This window comes from Cucurbita pepo, chromosome LG16 (genome assembly GCF_002806865.2).
Source record: "Cucurbita pepo subsp. pepo cultivar mu-cu-16 chromosome LG16, ASM280686v2, whole genome shotgun sequence".
Taxonomy (NCBI): Eukaryota; Viridiplantae; Streptophyta; class Magnoliopsida; order Cucurbitales; family Cucurbitaceae; genus Cucurbita; species Cucurbita pepo.
This window is the reverse complement of record NC_036653.1, coordinates 8,157,469-8,180,812: the sequence shown is the minus strand read 5'-3', so window position 1 is coordinate 8,180,812 and position 23,344 is coordinate 8,157,469. Positions and strand designations below refer to the sequence as shown.

General features: G+C 34.1%; 3 protein-coding genes across 4 annotated transcripts; 2 read left to right on the top strand and 1 right to left on the bottom strand.

The window, feature by feature from the left end:
• Positions 1-7,215: 7,215 nt before the first annotated feature.
• Positions 7,216-8,851, top strand: LOC111777082 (protein LATERAL ROOT PRIMORDIUM 1-like; the record flags this gene model as incomplete). Its single annotated transcript, XM_023656519.1, has 2 exons — positions 7,216-8,146; positions 8,247-8,851. Coding segments are annotated over 2 exons (1,290 nt in total), but the record flags the coding sequence as incomplete, so codon positions are not given.
• A 5,705-nt stretch (positions 8,852-14,556) lies between these two features.
• On the bottom strand, positions 14,557-19,752 carry LOC111777746 (ankyrin repeat domain-containing protein 2A). Of its 2 annotated transcripts, XM_023657460.1 has the most exons (8): positions 19,438-19,752; positions 18,114-18,811; positions 17,871-18,034; positions 17,043-17,130; positions 16,015-16,079; positions 15,433-15,501; positions 15,017-15,066; positions 14,557-14,917 (listed from the first exon to the last, which is right to left on the bottom strand). In XM_023657460.1, exons 3-8 carry the CDS (start codon positions 17,946-17,948, stop codon positions 14,794-14,796), a joined length of 474 nt encoding a protein of 157 aa, XP_023513228.1. In that variant the 5' UTR covers positions 17,949-18,034; positions 18,114-18,811; positions 19,438-19,752; the 3' UTR covers positions 14,557-14,793. The 2 variants fall into 2 exon arrangements, with proteins under 2 accessions (XP_023513228.1, XP_023513227.1); XM_023657459.1 differs by having other exon boundaries at positions 17,871-18,811.
• A 640-nt stretch (positions 19,753-20,392) lies between these two features.
• LOC111776696 lies at positions 20,393-22,821 on the top strand. Its single transcript, XM_023656012.1, has 4 exons — positions 20,393-20,670; positions 21,188-21,318; positions 21,970-22,074; positions 22,189-22,821. Exons 1-4 carry the CDS (start codon positions 20,596-20,598, stop codon positions 22,598-22,600), a joined length of 723 nt encoding a protein of 240 aa, XP_023511780.1. The 5' UTR covers positions 20,393-20,595; the 3' UTR covers positions 22,601-22,821.
• Positions 22,822-23,344: the final 523 nt, after the last annotated feature.

The window sequence follows — 23,344 nt, the reverse complement described above, 5'->3', positions numbered from 1 at the left end:
GGCTTTTATAGAGTGGAAGCCATTGATGGGCCTGAGCCCATCAAATATTTCTGGGAATTTGCGGAGTAATGGATGATTTCACCTAAATTAAATTAAAAGAAAAACGGGAATATAGAAAAAGAGACGAGGACTTTGAGAAGAATGTAGGCTGATTTAAGCATAGGGGATCGTGAACAAAAAAAAATATCTCAGATCTGGAGCTACCGTCCGTGACCATTCTATTTTCTGAATCACCACTAAAATTATGCCACGTGTCACATCCTTTCAAAACCCTACTGCCTCCCTTCTGCACTCTAGGGTTTCCTTTTCACTAACCTACCAGCTACTGTAATTACAAGTTTTTTCTGAAGGAAAAAATAAAATCCAAGTTTTGTCAAAATAGAATTTCATTATCAATCACTTTTAAATTAATTATCAAAATAAAACTAAACATTTTATTTCCCACAGCTTATTTATTTGTTATTTTCAATAATTTAAATGTTTTTCTAAATAAATAAATTTAAATTATTGCAACAAAACTAAAGTTAAAAATATATATTCATCCCTAATTTATCCTATTATATATAAATAGTAATAATAATAATCATTAAAGTTTTGGATAAAACTATAAATATTTAGTTGATTAAAATTACGCTTCTAAAAATGTTTATTATCTTCAAAAATTAAAAATTTGAGCTAAATGCATAAACAAAATAAATTAATAATATATGATTTAGGTCACACATATTTTTTAAAATGGGTCCCGAATTAGATATATATATATATTTTGAAAATTTGGTTAAAAAAAACTCAAATCACAACATTTAAAATATTAACAAATACAAGTTATGAAAAACAATTTAAACATTTATTTAAAAAATATACTATTATCTATGCGCTTATTAAGTATTTTAAAATTAATGTTTAAATAAAAAATACTTGAACGTTAATATTTTTAATATATATATATATATATATATTAAACATGTTAAAAAGAAAAAGGACAAGAAAGAAAGAGTGTAGCAAACTTAAAAAAGGGAATTTGAATAAATTATGAAGAGAAAAAGAAATTGAATAGAAAGGAAAGAAAGAACATAAAAACATATAGATAGAAGCGAGTAGGGGAATGGCGATAACCGAGGGTTTTAAGATAGCGTAGGCTTCACTTTATGGCAGTCATTGTTTCACGCAAAATATGGAAGGAAAAAAAGACAGTGGGACCCACGATCCCCCATAAGCGCGTGGGAAAAAACAAAATGGTACGGGAATTGGGATGAAGATCTCGCCTCGCGGGGGGTGGGGGGCAAGGTCGGTTTGCAGGGCTCGAGGCCGACTACGTGTCCCACCCTCTCACTTCCTCCCCTTATTCTACACTCGCTCGCACTCTATTCTCTCCCCACCCTTCCTTTTTTCTCATCCTTCTCCTCACCAGCGCGTGCGATACACGTCCTTTCATTCCTTCAGCGCGTGGGGCTCAATTGCTCCAGATATTGAGTGAGCCGGAAGGGAGATTTATGGTGCTCTGATCACTGATGATTCTGAGACCGCCGCTTTCCCTTTTCTTCTCCTTTCTTTTTAAATTCCACGTTTTTTTTATTCATTTAATTCGGATTATTCTAAGTGAAAAATGGGAACCAATTATTGGACTTATTCTTATTTCGTTATCTTTTGTTTTGTTTTATGGGAGATTGGGACAATTCCATTTTTCTTTAATTACACAAATTAAATAAATAACAAATTTCAATTTGTATCAAACTTAACGTTGGATCCATTTATTATTCTCCACTTTTTTTTAATTTACTCTTACTTAAATTATTTAAATAATTAAAATAATTTCCATGAAAAAAAAAACCCTAAAAAATTATTTTAAAAAATGTATAATGGAAATGCTTTTATTTTTATAAAAAACCATCAAAAAATAATATCAACTAAATTTAAAATTTATGGTTAGTGCATTAGGATGATAGAAAGTGCAAAAATTAAATATTCCGAAATTAAAAAAGACAGACCGACATAATGTTTAAGCTAGGTATTAGTATCAATTTAGTTTTTAAAATAGGTATTAATATTATAGTTTCGATTTAAAGTTTTGATTTATTAAATAGTGAGAAAACAATTAAATATATTTTTTATTTTTGCAAGAAAAAACTGTCATGCACAATTACACAAGGACTTCGGAATTTAGTTTGTGGGGTCCAGGAGATAATATTTATTATTAGTATTATTAATCCGTGGCTTTCGAAGTGGACAATATATAACAAAAAAAATAAAATAAAAAATTAATGGAATGGCTTTATAAATTATTACTAATTATTCTTCTTCCAAAAATAGAACCACGCCACCACAGCTGTTAAACACAAACACCGTTGTTTTTAAATGTTTATTTATATTTATTTTAGGATTTTTCGATATATACTAAAGTTAGATATTTGAAAAAAATAATAATAATAAATTGTAGTTATTGATGAAAAATTATTATTATTTCACGTTAAACAAACCATTACATTATATTATATTAATAATAATGGTGGAATTATTTTATATTAATAATAATGGCATAAAAGTTGGAAAACCTGCGGCAGATGGAGTAGTAATTAAGGCGAATGCATGAAGATTTTTTCAAGCAATAATTTCTTTATTTTTAATTAATTAATTACAAAAGTGGATTCGCTTAAAATATTAAACAGAATCATGTCGTTATATATTCTATTTATTTTTAAGATATGGTTATATACTTTACAGTTCATTTTTAAAAATATAAATCACATAAATGGGGCACTTTTTCCTTCTCTGTACGGACACGCATTGGAAATGCACACCGTCTCGAACCCACACATAAATGGGGCACTTTTCCCCTAGCTTCTCTTACTTTATTATTTTCTACATTTAAATATGATTTTTATTAAAAAATATATATCTAACATTTTTTTTACCATATTTTACAACTTGCAATTTACTATAAAAAAACACTAAATAAGTAAATCACCACCAATATTAGGTTAAAAAAATAAGTAAATACAAACAATTAAATAATTTATCAAAAGTCAAACTGCACCCAAAAAGAATCTTTCATTAATATTTTTGGCTTGTAATAACATGGCGTAATGATACAAAAATGTTAGCAAATTGACAGTAAATAACCGAATTGAAGAGTGGAACGAATGACTTTGTATAAGGGTATGAAAACCTCTTCCTAATAGATGTCTTTTAAAATTGTGAAGTTGACAGTGATACATAACAGGTCAAAACATACAATATATGCTAGTAGTGGGGTTGGGACGTTACATTAACTCATCACGTTTGCTTCACAAACCTTAAATCCCGTCCACGGAGTGTAAAATGCACTTTTCAATGACAAATTTAATAAACGACTCTTAGTAGAGGAGCATCCTTTTGAAAAGTGAAGCCAATTGGTGTTATAATTAAAGACTTAGAAGTAGAGGAAGGAGGATTATTAAAGCAAAGTTGACTTTTAAAGAATACGTAATGATACAAGTAAGAAAAGAAAATGGGTAGTGGATGGATGAATGCTAAAAATGGCAAATGATAGAGAACCAATACCCATAAGCACCACCATTGCTTAAAACACTGCTATTTATATCAAAATAAAAAGTGGTTCATTTTTTCTCTACTCTCATTTCTAATTCTCAAAACCCACCCTAAAATGGACCACTCCTCCCAAAATTGCACCAAAAATATGTCGATCTTTTATTTTGGTACCTCGTTGGAGAGTTGGCACTCGATGATATCGGAATCTTTTGAAAACGACCACATTCAAAATTCTACACGCAATTCAATTCACCTACGTGTATAAAAAAGTGGAGATTCGAAGTATATCAATTTTGTGATTCGTCTATACATAATTTAAATGGTCAAACAACAACACATTTCGTATAACGTAATGTTCTAAACAATTTTCTTCTTATTACTCTTATTTTTTACTCGAGCTCGATTCATTAATGATTTATGTATGAATCAATTCGTTTAAATTTCAAGCTTAAGAAAAATAAGATAATGAAATTATTTGTAATTTGCAGTTAATTAAATTTTTAATATTAAATTTGTGAAAATTAATATTACGTCGTTTTTTCGTTTTTTTAGGTCGTGATAATATAAATACAAAAACATATATAATTTAAAACTTTTATCCTATAGATTTAGAAGTTTGATTAAAGTTTGAAAAAAAAAAAAAACCATTTTCAAACTTTGGTTTTTTTTTATAATGCCAAATTACTGTGGTGAGAAATTAAGAATCAGACTATACCCCTAAAAGAAAAAAAAAAAAAAAGTTGAAGGTGCTCCGTATATATGTTTGAAAGTGATGGGAGGGCATTTCTTTTGTGCATTCAATAGTGAAAATAAAAATGAAAATGATAAACGTAAGAGTAATTAATGTTTTTCATCCACTAATAATTAAAAGATGTAATCCAATTTTTTTTTTAAATAATTTATAGTATAAAATAAACTAAATGAACGTTCTTAATAATGTTCAAATCGTTCATTTGGATCATTATACTTTAAAAAATTGACTAATTTGATCTCTATCGTTAAAATTTCAATACAAAATTTTCACATCTTGGACCCAACTTTATTGCTATATTTTAATAAATATAATGAATGATGTGTTATACTTAAATTTTGATCCAAATAAAAAAATATCACTAACTAAAAGGGATGTTTTTAAATTATATAGCTAAAGTGAGTAAAAGTTTAAAATTTATAGACTAAAATATAATATTTTAAAAGTATAGGGATTAATACGAAAAAAAAAAAAATCTATTTTTTAATTTAATAAAAAAATTAATTAAAAAAAAGGGTTTTTTTTTTTTTTTTTTTTTTTTTTTTTAATGATTATAAAGATGTGTAATTAAATGAGGATGAGAAGTGAGAATAAAGGGGAGAAGTACTTGGTGAAGATGAAGATTCGTGGCCCCAACGCCAAGCCAAAGGGCCGAAAGGTGCGGCTAAGGCCATTAGAGCTTTTCAGCTTTCTCTTTCACGTCCTCCAACAATCCCTATTTACTCTCATGCCAATTTTTATTTTTGTTTTACTTTATATTTATATAAATAATGATTTTACTTTATATCCACACACATTAATTAAGTCCCTAAAAATCAATTTTTAAGTGAAAAAAAAAAGTATTTAAATAATTTTTTGTGGCAATTAAAATTTATTTTAAAAACATTTTTTAATAATTTAATAAAAGGACAAGAAGTTGTAACATATAAGGAAAAAAAAATGCAATAATTTGTTTAAGCTACATTATGATCATAAATGAGCAATAAGTCAAGTCATGCCCACTTTTCAATAAATTAGACCGGAATAGCAATTATTTATTTGTCGATAATTTGTTAAAACTAGATGGATCCGATGAGATATTATTTTTGTCATGTTACATGACTAAAATCATCATCTAAAATTTTATATTACACAAACAAATTTTTTCGAATAAATCTATACCAAGTTTGAATAAGACTGATCAAAATTATATGATTTTTTTTTATTTAAATTAAGTATGCGAATTTTTCAATGAAGCATGTAAATAAGGGTAAGACGTCGAAGAAAGACCTAAACATTCAATTATATAAACAATATGAGTTAAGTATGCAATGTAGTCGAGTCAAAGTACTAAATTTTGGATTGAATTTCAGACGTGGTTTGCTACATGTTTATCGAGATATTTTATTTTATAATTTTATATGATCCCACTCAGGAGAGAGAGAGTGAAATCATTTCTTCCCAAATAGGCTACATCCATTGTATGGACAAGGATAACTTTAATGAATTAAGAGTGTACTTTTAAGGGTAAAAAAAAAATATATATATATTTATACTTTTAAATGTTGATTTAAATTAATGCATATAATATAGTTTTTCATGTCCTTAATGTGATTCCCGTATAATATTTCTGACAAATTGTTCATTTCCCTTATGGACTAATATTTTTAATATAGTTTTTTGTATTACTTGTTTTGATTTTTATGTACAAATAAATTACAAAAAGTTTAAATAGAAAGTTAGAAACCCTACGTCTTCAGAATTTAAAACGTGATATAGATGTGTTAAATTTATAGATTTAACTAAAAAAAAAAAAACAATAAAATAAAAAAATTATAAGCAATTTACTGAAAAAGGACCCATCATAAAGAAAGGATTATCTTTGATGGGTTAGTTAATATTAATAAATATAATAATAATTTAAAATATTAATTGAAAAGAGCGGGAGAAAAAAAAAAAGAAAAAAGAAAGTCCGACAATAATTAAAAAGAAAAATTCTAGGGTTTCCGACAAATAATACAATCCAATCTATAGACAAAGCAGAAGGATTTGGGAGGACTTTAGCCGCTCTACTCAGACTTCCTTTTCTCTCTCTCTGCTCCATTATGAGGGTCGATGAAGAGCGTGAGAAGCACGCGCCTAAGAAGGCAATATAATACAAGAGGTCTAGGGGCGTTTTTAATGAATTTCTAGCCTTCTTATTTTCTATTTTTTTTTAATTAATATGTTTAAAATGATAATATAATAATTTTGAAAAACAAAAAATTAAAATTAAAATAATTATCATTTAAAAAGNAAAAAAAAAAAAAAAAAAAAAAAAAAAAAAAAAAAAAAAAAAAAAAAAAAAAAAAAAAAAAAAAAACAGAAAGAAGAAGAGAAATGGAAGGTGGAGAAGAAAGGGAGATGACGACGGGGGAGATAAAATGAACGGCAGAGTCTCCCATTTCTTCTCTCTCTCTCTCTCTCCCATAAACTCCACTTTTTGTTTGTGCTCCACCAAAAAGCCAAAGTTTGTGGCAGTAATCAGCGAGCAGCGGAAGAGTAAGCAGAAGCAGAAGCAGAAGCAGAAGCGGCACAGCAGAAGCAGCAGCATTTCATCCGGTGCTTAATACAAAAGAGAATGAAGATTACAAAAGGCTCCATGAACCCAACCCATCTCTGCTAATTTTGCCTTTTGTTTTTCTTTTTAATCCCTTNAAAAACAAAAAACAAAGAAAAAAATCTCCCCCTTCTTCCCTCCTTTTTCTGTCTACAAAATCTCTCTGCTAGAAATTCAGAGAGACCCCACATCCATATAACGCCTACATAGATTGAGTTCCACGATCCCAAATCTTTTTCTTCAAACCCCAAACCCAAACTGTATATATTTTCCCCTCATTTTCCCAATTTCTTTTGTTTCTATCTCAATTTTATATTTATTTTTATCATTTCTTATCTTGTTTTTCCATATATAAACCCATCCGCCTTCAGTTGTGGCTACTACAAGGAGGTTACCTTCTGATTCCGGTGCTTTTGCTGACTGGGCGGCTCCGTCTTCCTCCGCCGGCCGCGCTCCCCCTGATGACCTCTCTCTTGGCTTCAATGCCGCTCCTGCTGTCGCGCCACCTGCCGGACCCCCTGCCCCTTTGTGGTCCGCTGCGGCTGCCGCTCAGAGGTCTCTCAATTATGGCCTTGGATCGGAGATGGGAATGGTCGGGTTACGAGATGTGTATGTTGTCGCTCCGGCTGCCTCTTTTAATCCAAATCCTCACCATCACGACCCTAATCTCATCTCTGATGATCATTCCCTTGCCGCCTCTAACTCCGCCACTGCCCTCGGTGTCGGAGTAGGCGTCGGTGTTATTCCGCTTCTCACTGCTGGCCCCTGCCTCGGCGTTGAGGAGGATAATCTCTTGGGTAGTCGCAGTGGTAGCAGAGGCGGAGGGATTCAGCTATGGCAGCAGAATCAGCAATCGACGCAACATTATTTGAAGAAAACGCCGTCGTCTTCTCTCGACCATCACCTCCATAATGCCTCCGGTACGAACAACGACCTTATCGGAGGAGGAATCGGCGTCTTTGGAGGTTTAGCTTCGTCGTCCTCGGCGACGACCACGTGCCAGGACTGTGGGAACCAAGCGAAGAAAGATTGTAGTCGTGGACGCTGCAGAACTTGTTGTCGAAGCCGAGGGTTCGATTGCGCGACTCACGTGAAGAGCACGTGGGTTCCTGCAGCCCGCCGGAGAGAGCGACAGCTCATGGCCATCACCGGAACCGCCGCAGATGGCTCTTCAGGTTCCGCCTCCGGCACGAAGAAACCGAGGCTTATAGCCTCGCAAACCACTTCTCACACTTCCACATCTAACACCACACCTCCAGGAAGCATCGACACGAGCTCCAGTCATCAAGGTAAGAATAATTGCCCCAAAATTTAGGGTTCCTTGTTTTTCGGCGTTTTTTCCCCCATAAACTACGGATATTTTTTTATTCCTCGAATCGTTTGGTTCAGATGCAGGATTTAAAGAGGAATTACCAGGCCAAATACGTGCACCGGCGGTTTTCAAGTGCGTGAGAGTGACGGCGGTGGATGACGGCGAGGACGAGTACGCGTATCAAGCGGTCGTGAAGATCGGGGGCCATGTTTTCAAAGGATTTTTGTACGATCAAGGCGTTGAAGCCGGAGATGGCTTTCCTAATGTATCGGAACTGCATTTGAGCGACGGCGGCGGTGGGAGCAGAAATAATCGGAATGGATCTTCTTCTGCTCCGTTTGTCGATCCATCGGATGTTTACAACGCGGCCGCCTCCGGCAATGGTGGTGCTCCAGGTTTTCTCGGTGGTTCAAATTATGGTAATCAAATCCGCTGATATATTTTATTCTAATTTTCTTAACGGTTCAAGGTTCTTCCCAGAATCAATTGGAAGCCAAGGATCTGCAACTGTGTAATCTCATCGGACTCTTCTTCCTTTTCTACTAACCCAATTTTCCCTTGAATCCAATTTATTTATGTCTCATCATCTTCTTGGACTGATTCAGATTGTGTATATCTCACTTCTTTCAACAAATTCTCCTTACTCAATATTCAACTCTTTTCATGCCTTTGATCTTTCACCTTCCATTATTGATCTCTCAATTATTTATTCTATTATTTTTTTGTTCTTGATGCAAATTTGTTGGTTTCTGTTCTTGATTATAATCTCATTATTATAGGTATTGACTGCCTGCATGCTCCCCGTTACAGTGCCCCGATTTTTCTATGTCCCTCTCGATTCTTTTCTTGATTAGCAATTCTTGTTCTCTTGGCTAAATCTACGGTGGTAGCTGTTCATTAGTTTAATATTAAAATCAGTTGTGATGATCATAGGGACGTGAGCCACCTTATCTCTTTTGTTCATGCTTGTCTTGTGTGCGCTTACTGTTCGCCATGTGACTGACAAGTTCTTGTTTTCTCTTGATGGGTATGGACATATATTCCTAACTAGTTGGCCTTTTTCTATTTGGTTGAGTTTGGTTCTTTATGAAAGACTGCTAGTTCAAGTGAGCTGCAAATACTGAATTTTCATTGTTAGGTACTGGATTTAAGTCTTTGGTTTCATAGGCTGCTGAGGTGTCAGCAATCATAAGCTTGAGAAAATGAGAACATTAAGAACGATGTCTTTGTCACTTCACTCTTTGTGAGATCCACATCGATTGGATAGAGGAACATACCATTTCTGATAGGGGTGTGGAGAGTGGAACAAAACATTCTTTGTATGGATGCGGAAACCTCTCCCTAGTAAATGCATTTTAAAACCTTGAGGGGAAGCTCTGAAGTGAATGCCTAAATTCGGGCAATATCTACTGGCGGTAGTCTTGGGCTATTACAAATGGTATCAGAGCTAGTCATCGAATGGTGCGAGAAACTTGACGGAGTAGGGTTAGACCTCTCTGTAGTGGACGTGGTTTAAAATCGTGAGGCTAATGACAATACATAACGGACAATATTTGTCAACGGTGAGTTTGGTCTATTTGACTGTTCCACTTCTTTTAGTCCACTAGCTTGACATCTATATTCTCCCTTTGTTTTGAAATCAATGTTGTTTCCTTCTCTTCAGAATCTAAGTCTTAGAACTTTCGAACACCGATTCACGTTTTGGTTGCTCGTCTAGACACCGAATTCGTTTCTGTTCTAAAGGATTTTGCATGTGGGTTGTTTGAACGAATGCTTTTCCTCATTGCTGATGATAACCTAAGATGTTGAATTATTGTAGTTGTTTAAGACACCTTGCGGGGCTTTGAATACTGACATTGAATGCTTGCATTATATGCGCAAAGAAGTGGTTAGACTGTCTCCATGGATGTCTTCTCATGTATTTATTGCATTATTTGTGGCTTTTGGAACAATGTTTACGTTTCCAGAACTGCAAATTCAGATTGCTGTGTCCGTATACGAGCATAGCGTGGGCACTGCCAGGCAACAATAAGGAATTTAGGGATTCAAAGCTCCATAACCAAAGATAAGTATACGGATTTCTGCTGTTTTTTTTTTTTGCCCCTTTGTCTCTTTTGGATTTAATATGTTAGTGGTTACTTCCACCTTTTGTTTCTTTAGAAGCATAAAATACTGCCATTATTCACCACTATTTCTGGTTTCAGCCAATCATTATCCCTTTTAGTTTTATTTTATTTTTTTTAAAAAAAATAATTTGGATTGTATAATAAATTATTGCTTGCTGACTTGCTTCCATTCTTTTTTAGTTGTTGTCTTTGATATCTTTATTTATTTATTAAATTTTCTTTGATATTTTGTGGTTTCTTTTTGCATGGAAATGATATTATTTATGGTTTATGAACTGAAGAAGGTGAAAATGGCAACTAAATCGTATATGGAGAGTGTTTGGGGTTAAAATCTCTTTATTAGGTACAAAATCTCGAAATTCATTTTTTTAGGTAATTTTGAATGATTTTTAAATTTCGAAATTTAGTGCACAAACGAACAAATGTCATAATGTTCTGAGGGCACATCATTAGAACTTTTTGGATTTTTTTTATAATTTTTTTTTTAATATTTATGTTTTCGTGAGACGGTTTTGCTGACCTCCAAACATTTGAATGCGAAAAGATTTGCAGAATTTCCATGTTTAGGGTTTTTTTTAACTAATTTGTTTCGAAGTCTTTTTTACTTTCCTTTTTCCTCCTCTCACACGTCATTTAGTGATATGATCATTTAATTTAATTTATTTTTAATTGATTTTTGAAAAATATAAAAGGTAGGATTTCGAATCCTTGCTCATTTTGGTTGTACTTACTACAATACGTTTTGTTTTCTCTTCCTCGTCCATCTCTTCTCTCTATCTTTCACTGATGAGCGATCCATTTCCTTTTTCCCTCCAATACCTAGAGATCGGTTCGATCTTTTGCATTTCGTCACTTCTATAATGTTCTATATAGATTGAGTCCTCGTTGTCGTAGATCAGACGATTGCGGCTCATTTCGTTTCAGTTCTGCTGGAACCACCGCGATCGATGATCTCTGTAGGTTTTCCGGCGATTGACGAGGTTTACAGGTACGCTTCTCGCGTATTAGTATTTAGTAATTACTTTTATCGATAGGTTTGAGGCGTTTTGCATATGTTTTGTAACTGATCGGAAAATTTATGAAAATAAAAAATCGTGAACTCATACTTTTAGTGGTTGTTTCTGAGTTCCTATGCGAAAAGGAAAAGTTAGTTTCAGTGTTGAGAGGGATGGAAACAAGGAGTGGATGAGCAGATAAGAATAGGCGTGACATGAAAGGAAGAGTCCGAGGGCTGTCTGTTTCCTTTTTCTCTCTAATCTATTCCTGGAGATCGGTTCGATCTTCCACATTTCTCCTACTCTATAGTGTTCTCTCTAGATCGTGTCCTGGTCGTCGTACAGCCGATTGTTGCTCATTTTGCTTCAGTTTTGGTGGAACCACCGCCTGATTGTGCGAATAGTGACGACTACGGTCTCTGTAGGTTCTCCTGCGTTCAGCGAGCTTTTCAGGTAAGCTTCTCGCGTGTTAGTATTTAGTGATTACTTTTCTCGATCGTTTGAGGCGTTTTCCATACGTTCTGGAACTGATCGAGAAATTTACGGATAGAGAAAACGTGAAATCATACTCGTCGGTTGTGTCCGAGTTCCTATGCGACAAGGAAAAGTTAGTTTCAGTGTTGCGAGGGATGGAAATAAGGAGTGGACGAGCAGAAAAGGATAGGCATGACCTGAAAGGAAGAGTCGGAGAGCTGTCTATTTCCTTTTTCTCTCTAGTCTATTCCTAGAGGTCGGTTCGATCTTCCACATTTCTCCTATTCTATAGTGATCTCTCTAGATGGAGTCTTAGTCGTCGTAGAATAGCCTATTAGTACTCATTTCGCTCTAGTTTTGGTGGAACCACTGCCTGATTGTGCGAATAGTGACGATTACAGTCTATGTAGGTTCTCCGGCGCTCGGGGAGGATTTCAGGTACGCTTCTCGCGTGTTAGTATTTAGTGAATGACTTTTCTCGATCGTTTGAGGCGTTTTCCATACGTTCTGGAACTGATTGAGAAATTTACGTAAAGAAAAAACGTGAAATCATACTTTTGTCAGTTGTGTCCGAGTTCCAATGCGACAAGGAAAAGTTAGTTTCAGTGTTGAGGGACAGAAACAAGGAGTGGATGAGCAGAAAAGGATAGGATGACATGAAAGGAAGAGTCGGAGAGTTGTCTATTTCCTTTTTCTCTCTAATCTATTCCTAGAGATCGGTTCGATCTTCCACATTTCTCCTATTCTATAATGTTCTCTCTAGATCGAGTCCTTGTCGTCGTAGAATAGCCTATTGCCACTCATTTTGCTTTACTTTTGTTGGAACCACTGCCTGATGGTTCGAATAGTGACGACTACGGTCTCTGTAGGTTATATGGCGTTCAGTGAGGATTTCAGGTACACTTCTCGCGTGTTAGTATTTAGTAATCACTTTTCTCAAACGTTTGAGGCGTTTTGGATACGTTCTGGAACTGATCGAGAAATTTACGAAACAAAAATCGTGAAATCATACATTTGTCGGTTGTGTCTAAGTTAGTTTCAGTGTTGTGAGGGATGGAAAGAAGTAGTGGATGAGAAGAAAAGGATAGGCATGACATGAAAGGATGACTGGGGGTTAAGCACACATTTTTGGAGGTTAAGTAAAAGTAAAGTAGGAGTTAAGCCTCTCAGACCTTAAAACTTTGCTGTTTGTTCGGCCTTTTGCAATGCCATGAAATCTGGCTATCTGAGCAGGAGAATCTTCACTGCTTCCGTCACTTCTGTTCACAGCCTTCCCGCTTGCCACCACTTTTATTTTTCTCTTTTTTTTCTTCTTAAAATTTATATTTCAGTTAACAAGAATTTTAACCTTACATGCATTTGCATCCATAGAAAGTAACGAATGAATGGTGCAGTCATTGGAGGAAAGTTGTATACTATCCTTTTGTAGGTTTTGATTTTTCTAATTATTTTCGTTGCCTATCGGATTCCTTATTTCTTTACACTTGATTTTTTAAATAAAAGATTTAATAAATCTTTGGTTGATGATTGAATAAAAATATCATATTGTGGAGAGTCGTGTTCGTCTAACAAAGATAAACAAGGCTTTGGTCGTTGAATTTTTCACTTCATACTTTGCATGTGTGGTCATATGAATTCATATTCCTGTTTTTGACACTCTATTTTTCTTTGATTTTCTTATTAAAATATTGATTTTTTTTTACTCAGAAAGACAGTTCTAAAAAATATGATTAATTAATGAAACATGTGATCGTTAGTCACACTTTTATATAAATTCAATTGACTACTATTAGTTACAATTTTTTTAGAAAAAATACTTTTAGTCAGGGAACTTTTAACAATTTACATGCAAATTTTAAGTTCGGAGGTTAATTTGTGTTTGACAAGCCAAAAGATCTATGCCCAAGGAATTTAAAATCAGAATGGAAAATTTCCCTCGTATTCGGTAGAAAACAAAATCCTCTACATTAACTGACTTCGACTTCCGAACCTAAAATCCTGAACTCATCCTCGTCCGTCATTTTTTTTTTTTTTTTTAATTTTTTAATTTTTCTCATTATTATCTTCATACTCAATATTTTGGCTGAATAAACATTATGATACACTTTGTTACTTAAGTCAATTTACTCAACCGTTTATAATTCTATAATTTATCAACCTTGTGGTATAGATCACTTGTTAACAAAAACTCAATATATGCCGACATAAAACTGCTCCGACCATTGTTTAGCTAAATTAATTTTTATACACGTCCATTTTGTGTACAAACTAGTTTGAAGAGGTAAGAAACCAAACAAGTTAAAACACAACATTTTTTATCATTAATAATTTATTTTACAATATTTCAAAATAAAATATGATTTCAAGTAATAGGTCATGGATACATGAGAATTAATTTTTATCTGTTTTAAATTGAAGACCTGATAAATAACCAGATTTAAATGGTATGGTTGGATGACTCTTTTTATATTTTAAGGTCAAATGCAGAACAGACAGATTTTCAAATATAATGCTTGTGACAATTTTTTTAAAATAGTTTTAGCACCCATAATTGTTGCCATTTCAGGTAATCAGTCGGTGTCCACAGAAATGGAGATTCAGTAATTGTTATAAAACAAAGAATAAAATATATTTTTGAAAATACTAATCAATAAAAATAAAGATTTGGGTGAAAAGAAAAACTAGATGTTAATTACTTCTATATCCACGATCGACAATAACTATTCGATCGGCTATATAAATAAAATAAAAGTAAATTCCCTTTATGCCTTCCATTGCGTACTTTTATATAATTTTTGAGAAATAACTGGATATCTAATTAAAACATGCAAAATTGAAAAGAAAGTAATTGGGGTATTCAAAAGGAGATGGATGCTTAATTTTTAGTGCAAAGTAATTTGAAACTCTAACTAAGAGTTCCTGGGTGGAGAAGTGCAAAATAAGATGGAAGCATATTTCTGATCCTAAGACTGAGAATTTTTCCTACTTATTAAGCAAATAAATAATAAAAAAAAGTCGAATTCCCTCACCTATGTTTCCATACGTGAAACACTGATGCCCGTGAGCTCGATTTGCGCCACTGCGGTGTTGATCGCGTCAATTACATCCATTTTCCCCCGTGTCAGAGCTTCGTCCATGGGAGTTTTCTCATGGCTATACACAAATATAATGTTTAAAATTTTACGAACAGATAGAGATCCATTTTATAATGTTTTTATTAAATCTCTCATCTAGTTATAAAATATTACATACCTGTTCAATAGGCTAACATTTGCTCCTGACAAGATCAACTTCTTAACCACCTAAAGGAATGAGTGAACAAGATGAGAAATAGAATTTTTATGATAAGAATGTCTAATAAGTTCCTAAATTTTCTATTTCAAGTCCAACTTGTCAAATAGAACTATTATGACCCCAATGAACATCAAATTAGAAGTTTAAAAATTCTTGTAATAAAACAAAAATCAATTTAATGTTTAGTAGGTTTGAAAATTCAGAAAATGTTGAATAAACAAACAATCTATCAACTACAAAATTGAAAGTTTTAATGTTCTATTTGATAGGTTTAAAGTTCTTTAACTTATCCATTATTGAAGTTAGGAGATATATAAGATATGAAAAATCAGAAACTAAACCTAGAAATTAGCTAATAGAATTTAGAACATTACCTCAATATGCCCATTCAGACATGCCCAATGAAGTGGTGTATTCTTCTCCGCATTCAAAGCATTCACATCCTGTTCACACTCGAAGAGGTTAAAAATAAGATTGGAGGTCAAGATTGCATGGGTAAAATTCGCTGAATCCAATCACAGGATTTAAAATGGTAAGTTACAATTGTCATTTTCATCAAACAGAAGATTAAAATAAATTGGGAAGATACAGAGTAAGGCAAGTCGGTGACAAACATACAAGTGAACAAACTGAATTGAACTGTATCCAGTATAAAACACTACAACAGAATATATATAACGGGAATAGAGTCGTTGGAGAAATAACCAAGTTCAAATCAATCAGACAAAAGGAATTGTAGCAGTCCAAATTCATTAACTAAATAGTTCAACAGCCAGAATGACGACAAGAATGATGATGATACGGTAATATAATCATCATTATGGATAACACAGATGCATGGAAAACTGATGCAAGGAGCTGTTTCTTGAGAAAGGCTAACCCCTCTGTCAACTATTAGTCAGTGGAGAAAAATAGATAACCCAAGCAGCAGGTAAAATTACAAGTAGATATCTTACCACTCCCTTACTTATGAGAAACTCCACTATCGAAAGATGTCCATTGGCAGCAGCCATGTGTAGAGCTACAATCAAATAACAGAGATTACAATGAAAGAGCTGACTTGATAGCATTCTCAATGGCTCCATACTCATCGAATGATCTAGAAATTAGCAAAATATTCTTGCACCCAAAAAAAAATCAATGAAGTTCACATCTGAGGACCTCGACTAACTAAAAAATTGTTGTTTGTAAATTGAATTACAAAATATACCAGGACTGAAAGTATGAGTATGTTCAATAGAGTAAAAGTCCCCACCATTCAATAACCATCTTGTTTATGATTTTTTCTGTTTTAAAATATAGCTTGTTTCTTAAACGCTTTTGGTTAGGCGTTTCACATTCCTTAAAAACACTTTTCAATTGTAAGCCAAAATAAATAAAAAAACAAAATCCAAAATGTAAGAACTACANTTTTTTTTTTTTTTTTTTTTTTTTTAGTTTCAAAATATTGGCTTCATATTTTAGAACGTTTCCAAAAATAGGTAACAAAACAAGAAAGCTATAAAAGAAAATAGTGTTTATGAGCTTAGTTTTCAAAAACAAAATGTTTATCAATTCAGCTTAAGTGTTTCTTAATAGGAACAAAAGCTTTTATTGAAATGTTGGAATAGCTGAGGGAACATAAGTCGTAGACTAAACTTGTTAAATCATCAAGCAACCTTTTTGGTTAACGAGTGATTTAACAGGGATATCAAAGTTTTCAACAAACCACTTCAACACTTCCCTCACTTATGGGATTGAAAATATGACATCATAGGGTTTGAACATAGGACCTCATGCTCTAACTCCTACTCTGATACCATTTTGAATCACCAATCAATCATCTCATAAGCTTAGGCATTTTGTTTAATGGCGATTTAACAAAAACTCATAAAATAATTGGATTTCTATATCAAGCTATTGTGATGCACATAAATAAATTAAAAAAGCACATTGTTAAATATTGAAGAAAAAAAGCATATTGTTAAATATTGAAGAAAAATACCAGTTCGGCCCTCGGAATCCTTGGAATCGAGGTGAACACCAGCAGAAGCAAGACTTACTACATCATCGACATCATTGTATCTCGCAGCCTGTCAAGTGACATCACAAAATCCAAGTCCTTCATTACTGAACCCTTAAATAACAAATATACAGATTAGTTTCTCAAATATGATGTACTAAGTTTCCAAAATCATTGCATAGGCGATCAATTTGCTAATCCATAGTATTCTCAGTATTCTTGTTGTTCGTCGTTTCCTTGGCCAAAATGCGAACCAAAATGCTCTCCATGACGTTCTATGACCTTATGATGACTTAAAATTGTAGAAACATAGCTTCTACCACGACACTTAACGCTGCAGAGTAGTGTTCATTTTAGATTCCTTATCATCGAATAGGAAACATCATTTTAGATTCCTTAGCATCGAATAGGAAACATCATTTTAGATTCCTTAGCATCGAATAGGAAACATCCGCATTTTCTAGAAATTTGCTTGTTATAATTCAAACCAAAAGCTTCAATGAACCGCAGATATTGTGCAAATTCTGAAAAATATAGAAAAGAATAACAGTCACATACGAATTTTTCATTTATGCTTTCTCGAGAATTGGTTGAGGACAAGACTGAGCGACTTTTATTGCTATTTAAACATGTGGTATAAAAGATTGAAGGTTCACTGAACTTGAACGCGAATTCGTTTAAATGCACCAAGGAAAACTATATGAAAGATTGATAAGAAGATAAAGAGATATGAAAGGAAAACTATACGGAAGGAAAAGTGAACAAACCAGAAATAAATGATTTAATAAAGAAAGAGGATGAAGATTTTACATCAACCAGAGCTTCGATGTCATCCGTATTCGTTCCCACGGTACTCTGCTCTTCCAATCGATTCTCTTCCACTACCATCGTGCTGCCGCTGAAGTCTCCAACGTGAAGAATCCTTGACAATCTGGACTGTAACTCTTCCTGACGATCGCCTAATCAGTCTAACACTGTAAAGAGAAAGTGAACCAAAGAACACGCAGAAAACCCTAAATCGGCGATTCTAGGAGACGAGAGCGAAGCACCTACTGGTTGCAGCGTCAGAGCAAAGCTAGAGCTTGAGGCGTAATTCCCGCGTTACTGCCGCCTTTTAAGTTGTATAGTTTTACCGGGTCACCCGACTCGATAGCCAACTCGAATGTCGGGGCAGGCCGAAGGTAACTATTTCATGGGCCCAATAAACTAATGGTATGGGCCGCTTATGGGAAAATATTAGGTCACGATTTTTCAGGGAAGAAAAAATATATAATTATCGAGAGAAATAAAATATTCTTTTGGGGCTAAGTATATGCATTGAAAAAGAAAAAAAAAAAAGATAAAATTATGTTTCTTGTCCCTCAATTTTTTAAAATAAATTTAATCGGTCCCTACTCCGTTTGCTATATTGTTTAGATATTTTTTCTATTTTAAACATAGAACATTTAAATTAAAAAAGTAACGATATTTCCTCTATCTTCTCTAATTCACTAATTAATCTTGATTAAGCTTTTGATTTATAGTGGGTGGTTTAACATGATATCTAAGTTTTGAAAAGTTCACTTGGAAGTGAAAATCACCAACAAATAAAATAATTGGATCGATTGTAGTGCACATAAAAAATATGTGTATATATTATCAAATATGGAAGGTAAGAAATACCAGTTCGGCCACCGGAATTCCTTGGAATCGAGATGAACACCAGCAGAAGCAAGGCGTGTTACATCATCTACATCATTGTATCTAGCACCCTGTCAAGTGACATTACAACATTTAAGTCCTTCGTTACTGGACCCTTAAAAATCACTAATATCTTGATTAATTTCACAAGTATGATGTACTACTTTCCTAAAGTTATTTCATAGGTGAACAATTTGGTAATCCGGTGTTTTCGGAATTCAAGTTGTTCATACATTTCCTAGGTTAACATAGGAACGGAAATGCTATTCATAACGTTATATAACCTTACGATGACTTGAAATTGTAGAAACAATGCTTCTACCACTATACTAAACTCGGCAGATCAGTATTTGTTTTAGATTCCCTACCATCGCATAAGAAACATTCGCATTTTCAAGAAATTTGCTAGTTGTAATTAAGACCAAAAGCTTCATTGAACTGCAGATATTGTGTGTGAATTCTGAGAAATATTGAAAAGGATAACAGCCACATAGGAATCTTTCACTTGTGAGTTTCTCGAGAATTGTTCGAGTCCAATTACTAAGCGACTTTTATTGCCATTCAAGAATGTGGTATAAAAAATCCATGGTTCACTGAACTTCAACGCGAATTCGTTTAACCACACAACGGAAAACTCTATGAAAGATTGATAAGAAGATGAAGAGATATTCTGCAATGGAAGGAAATGAGAACAAACCAGAAATAGAGGATTTGATACGGAAGAGATCGAAGATTTTAAATCAACGAGAGCCTCGATGTCATCAATCGTTGTTTCCACGGTGCTCTGCTCTTCCGATCGATTCTCTTCCACCACCACCATCGTGCTACCGCTGAAGTCTCCAACGCGAAGAATCCTTCACAATCTGGAATGTAACTCTCTCTGACGATCTCCTAATCAGTTTAACACAGTAAAGGGAGAGTGAACCAGAGAACACGCAGAAACCCTAAATCAGATATCCTAGAAGAAGAGAATGAAGCAGCTACTGGTTACAGCGTCAGAGAGAAGCTATAGCTTGGGGCGCAAATTCCCGCCTTATTGCCGCCTTGCAAGTTCTATAGTTTGTATCGGATCATCCGACCCGAATGTCGGGCACGCCGAAGGCGGCAACTATTTCATGGGCTCAATTTTATTGGGCCGTAAGCTAATGGGCTGGGCCGCCTTTTACGTCGGGATTTACCGCGAGAAATAAAATATTTTTTGGGCTAAACATATGCAAAAAAAAATAATAATAATAATAAAATAAAATATAATAAAATAATAATAATAAATAAAACCCATAAAAAACATGAGAAGTTTGAATTTTTTTAATCTTTACGCGTTAAACTTAAAAAGAAATAATTTTTAAAATTTTTAAGAATATTTCCGTTTATAAACGTGAGATATGAATTATTTTACTTTTTTTATAATTGACATGTATTTATTCAAAATTCAATTCTAGCTGTTATATTCAAAATATATAAAAAAAAAAAAAATTGTTTTTATTAAAAGGGAAAAATTATATTCACCGAATGGATGGGAAAACCCCAATGTCGGTTGAAGCTAAATTACGTAAAAAGGTTTAGAATAAAACAAGGGAAGTAATTTGGGTCAAAAGAAATCAAATTTGACTATGAACATATAACCCTGAACTTAATATAAAGAGGCTTAATCTTCACAAGTTCTCATTTTTTCACCAAGAACTCTTTGGATCTCGAGTAGATAATATTTTCGAGCATCTGTTATTTTCTCTTCTGGTTCAGAATAATTCTCAGCATCGCCATTCTTTTCAAAGTTTTGATTTGTGCTGAAGAACTGTTCGCGTCCTGTGTAATCTAAAGCGAGAAAGATCGGAGGAGAAACCCTCGCGTACTCGCTATGACTTCTTCCGGAATCTCTCTCAAAAGCGCCGAATTGTCAGATGCCGTTCAAGACCTGAAAGTTTGCGACCAGGTTTTATTCTTTCTCTTCATTTCGAAGTTGATATACTTTCACAAACTTTCTTTATCGTAGAAAATCAGCGGCGTAAAACTTGGCATGAGAATGGTCGTCTCCGATTTGTGTTGATTTAGTCTTGTTGTCATCCATTTTCAAGATTTGCTTTTCTGGGGGGCTAATTGAAGTCTGAGATCGTCGGTTCAGTCTTGTTTTCTTTCATTGTCTAGATTACGCACATCGGGAGGCTTGTTTTCTGCGTTTATCATCTAGGAAGAATATGGTTAAAACGAATTGAATTGATGTTTGTACCATAAGAAGCAGGAGCAATTGTTTATGTTTATCCGACTGCCAGTTTGAATTGCTTCGTCTCCCACTTGCGAATTTGGTCGATCTCCTGCGCATGCTTATTTATTTTTTGAAAACCTTCCTCTGTTGCAGTCAGAGTTGCATATCTATGATTCTGTTGGTCTTTTTCAATTATTCGCGCATACATACTTCGAGGATTGCTAACTTGCTGTACTTGCACGTTCAGGTGGAAATGTGGAAGAAGTTAGAAATTCAAGGGACCGGGCATGGGAGCCATGATGGCGCTTGTGCAATTTGCTTAAATAAAATATCCCTGCCAGAAACTGCTTTAGTTAGAGGTTGCGAACACGCCTATTGGTTAGTTCTAATGGATTAATCTTTTGTCTACTAATTAATGTTTTTTATGGAATGACTTTCACCTGCTTCAATACATTAGGTAATTGTTGATCTGTTTCTTTCCAGTATTTGTATGGGAATCCTTTTTGCAGTCAAATGTTGAAGTTCTATAGATGGTGTAATTCTAATGCCTGCTTTTATCATTTATATTTCATTTTGTTGCGACTATATGCTTGTAATGGAGATGGAGTGTAAAGTTCTTGCGAACATATATTCCTGGGACTCTGCTAAACTTTGTGGGAGAAAATTCAATGTATCCATATCGTCTTTTGTGCAATGTTTCTAATATTACTTGAGGTTGTTCGGATTTAATTGAAGAGGTATGCTGTTCTAGGCTTATAACCAAAGCATCTTGGAGTTGGGAAATTGTATGGTACTGAGCCTAATGGTTAATCTATAGTTTGATGTTCTTTGAAAGTTATGTCAGAAACTAGCAGAAGTCATTATATAGAAGTTAAAATGCTTGCTTGGTGGGACTTGGATAGAAATTTATTGTTCTTTGAAGCATTAGAAATTTTGTCCTTGTTTGTTTGTGGAATGAAGGTGACCTTTTATAGCTGTGCATATGGGCGTTGTCTTATTTTGTTTCATCTTTCTTTAACTTTCATGAAGTACGACTTGCATCCTTCGATGGGCCTCATACACTCAAAAACCCACCTGTCCGCAATGTAAACATCCATTCGAGTTCCTGATTGTGCATCGTTCTCTTGACGGGAGGTATGTCCATTCATCGTTCTATGGACCTTTGATAGTTTAGAGTTTGAACTCTAGGTGGCCTGGTATCTTTTTTAAATTACTGTTCTTACTATATATTGCTTGTGCATTGTTTAGCATCCATGACTATATGTTTGAGGAGAGCGTATGCCTACTTCTGAGAGCTTCGTGGTATGAGCCACTGATCGTTAAAGATCGGGAGGAAACCTATGATGATCCTGAGGAGTACTATCCTTATGAGGATCAGGACGAAGAGCTTGAGGAAGCTTACCTGGGTGCTTCGCCAAGTCTCCGAATCGGCAATCGGAGGTGGGGAGACAATGGATACGTGAGGGCAGGTCGACAAGAAGCCCGACCAGTTTTAAGGCCAGAGTTTTCTGGAGCTAGCTCATCACGGGAGCCTCCGACAAAAGATGCTTCCAAGGATAAAACAGGTCGACGAGCTAAAAGGGCATTGAAACGGGAAGCTGCTGATAAAGCTGCAGCAGCTAAGCATCAAGAACATTTAGCTAGGTTTGGCCTGAATTAACTTTATGTCGAGCTCCTGTATAGAAATAAGCCCTGCGCTTGACCTTGTGTACAGTTTCTAAGGTTCATTTTAGTTTGCTGGGCGATGTGCCTTACCAGATGCTGGTAGCTCCAAAGAAATCTAAGATGGAGATCATAAATACCTACGAGGTGTACCATTGAATTCTTTATATTATAAACATTGGCTCTCAAAAGTAATCATAAAAGTATTAAAACTTTACCAATCTCTTATTCTTATTATTTTTTTTAGGGGTTAATTGTTGAGGATTATTGGGAGGAATACTATTTCCTAGTATGAGGGTAGGGAAGCTCAAAGCAAAACCACGAGAGCTTATACTCAAAGTGGACAATATAGAACAAAGAATTGGTACAAGAGTCATGCCCTAAATTTAGCCATGTCAATAGAATCATCAAATATCAAACAAAGAATTATTGAGATTGAGTCCCATGATTGTTAAGGATTATTGAGATTGAGTCCCATGTTCATTCCAAGTTATTTTCTCTTATTAAATTTTAAAGAATTCTATAAATTATTTTTTCTTATTAAATTTGAGAGGGTTTTAATGATGTTCATTCTCTTATTAAATTTTAAAGAATTCTATAAATTATTTTCTCTTATTAAATTTGAGAGGGTTTTAATGATGTCATATAGATGATGAAGTTATATCTTTTAGCATTTGCTTTTCCGTAAGAAATTAAGTGGAAGAAGTTTGTCTTTTAACAATTTGGCTAAATTTGTCCTTAT

Bases quoted from the DNA above. Each gene is read 5' to 3' on its own strand.
- LOC111776696 (XM_023656012.1), top strand. From the start codon at position 20,596: ATGACTTCTTCCGGAATCTCTCTCAAAAGCGCCGAATTGTCAGATGCC. The intron at 20,671-21,187 runs GTTTTATTCTTT...TTGCACGTTCAG, and splicing joins ACCTGAAAGTTTGCGACCAG to GTGGAAATGTGGAAGAAGTT. The intron at 22,075-22,188 runs GTATGTCCATTC...TGCATTGTTTAG, and splicing joins CATCGTTCTCTTGACGGGAG to CATCCATGACTATATGTTTG.
- LOC111777746 (XM_023657459.1), bottom strand. From the start codon at position 17,948: ATGGTAGTGGAAGAGAATCGATTGGAAGAGCAGAGTACCGTGGGAACG. The intron at 15,502-16,014 runs GTAAGATATCTA...GAGTGTGAACAG, and splicing joins TTCTCATAAGTAAGGGAGTG to GATGTGAATGCTTTGAATGC. The intron at 14,918-15,016 runs GTATGTAATATT...ATTTGTGTATAG, and splicing joins AATGTTAGCCTATTGAACAG to CCATGAGAAAACTCCCATGG.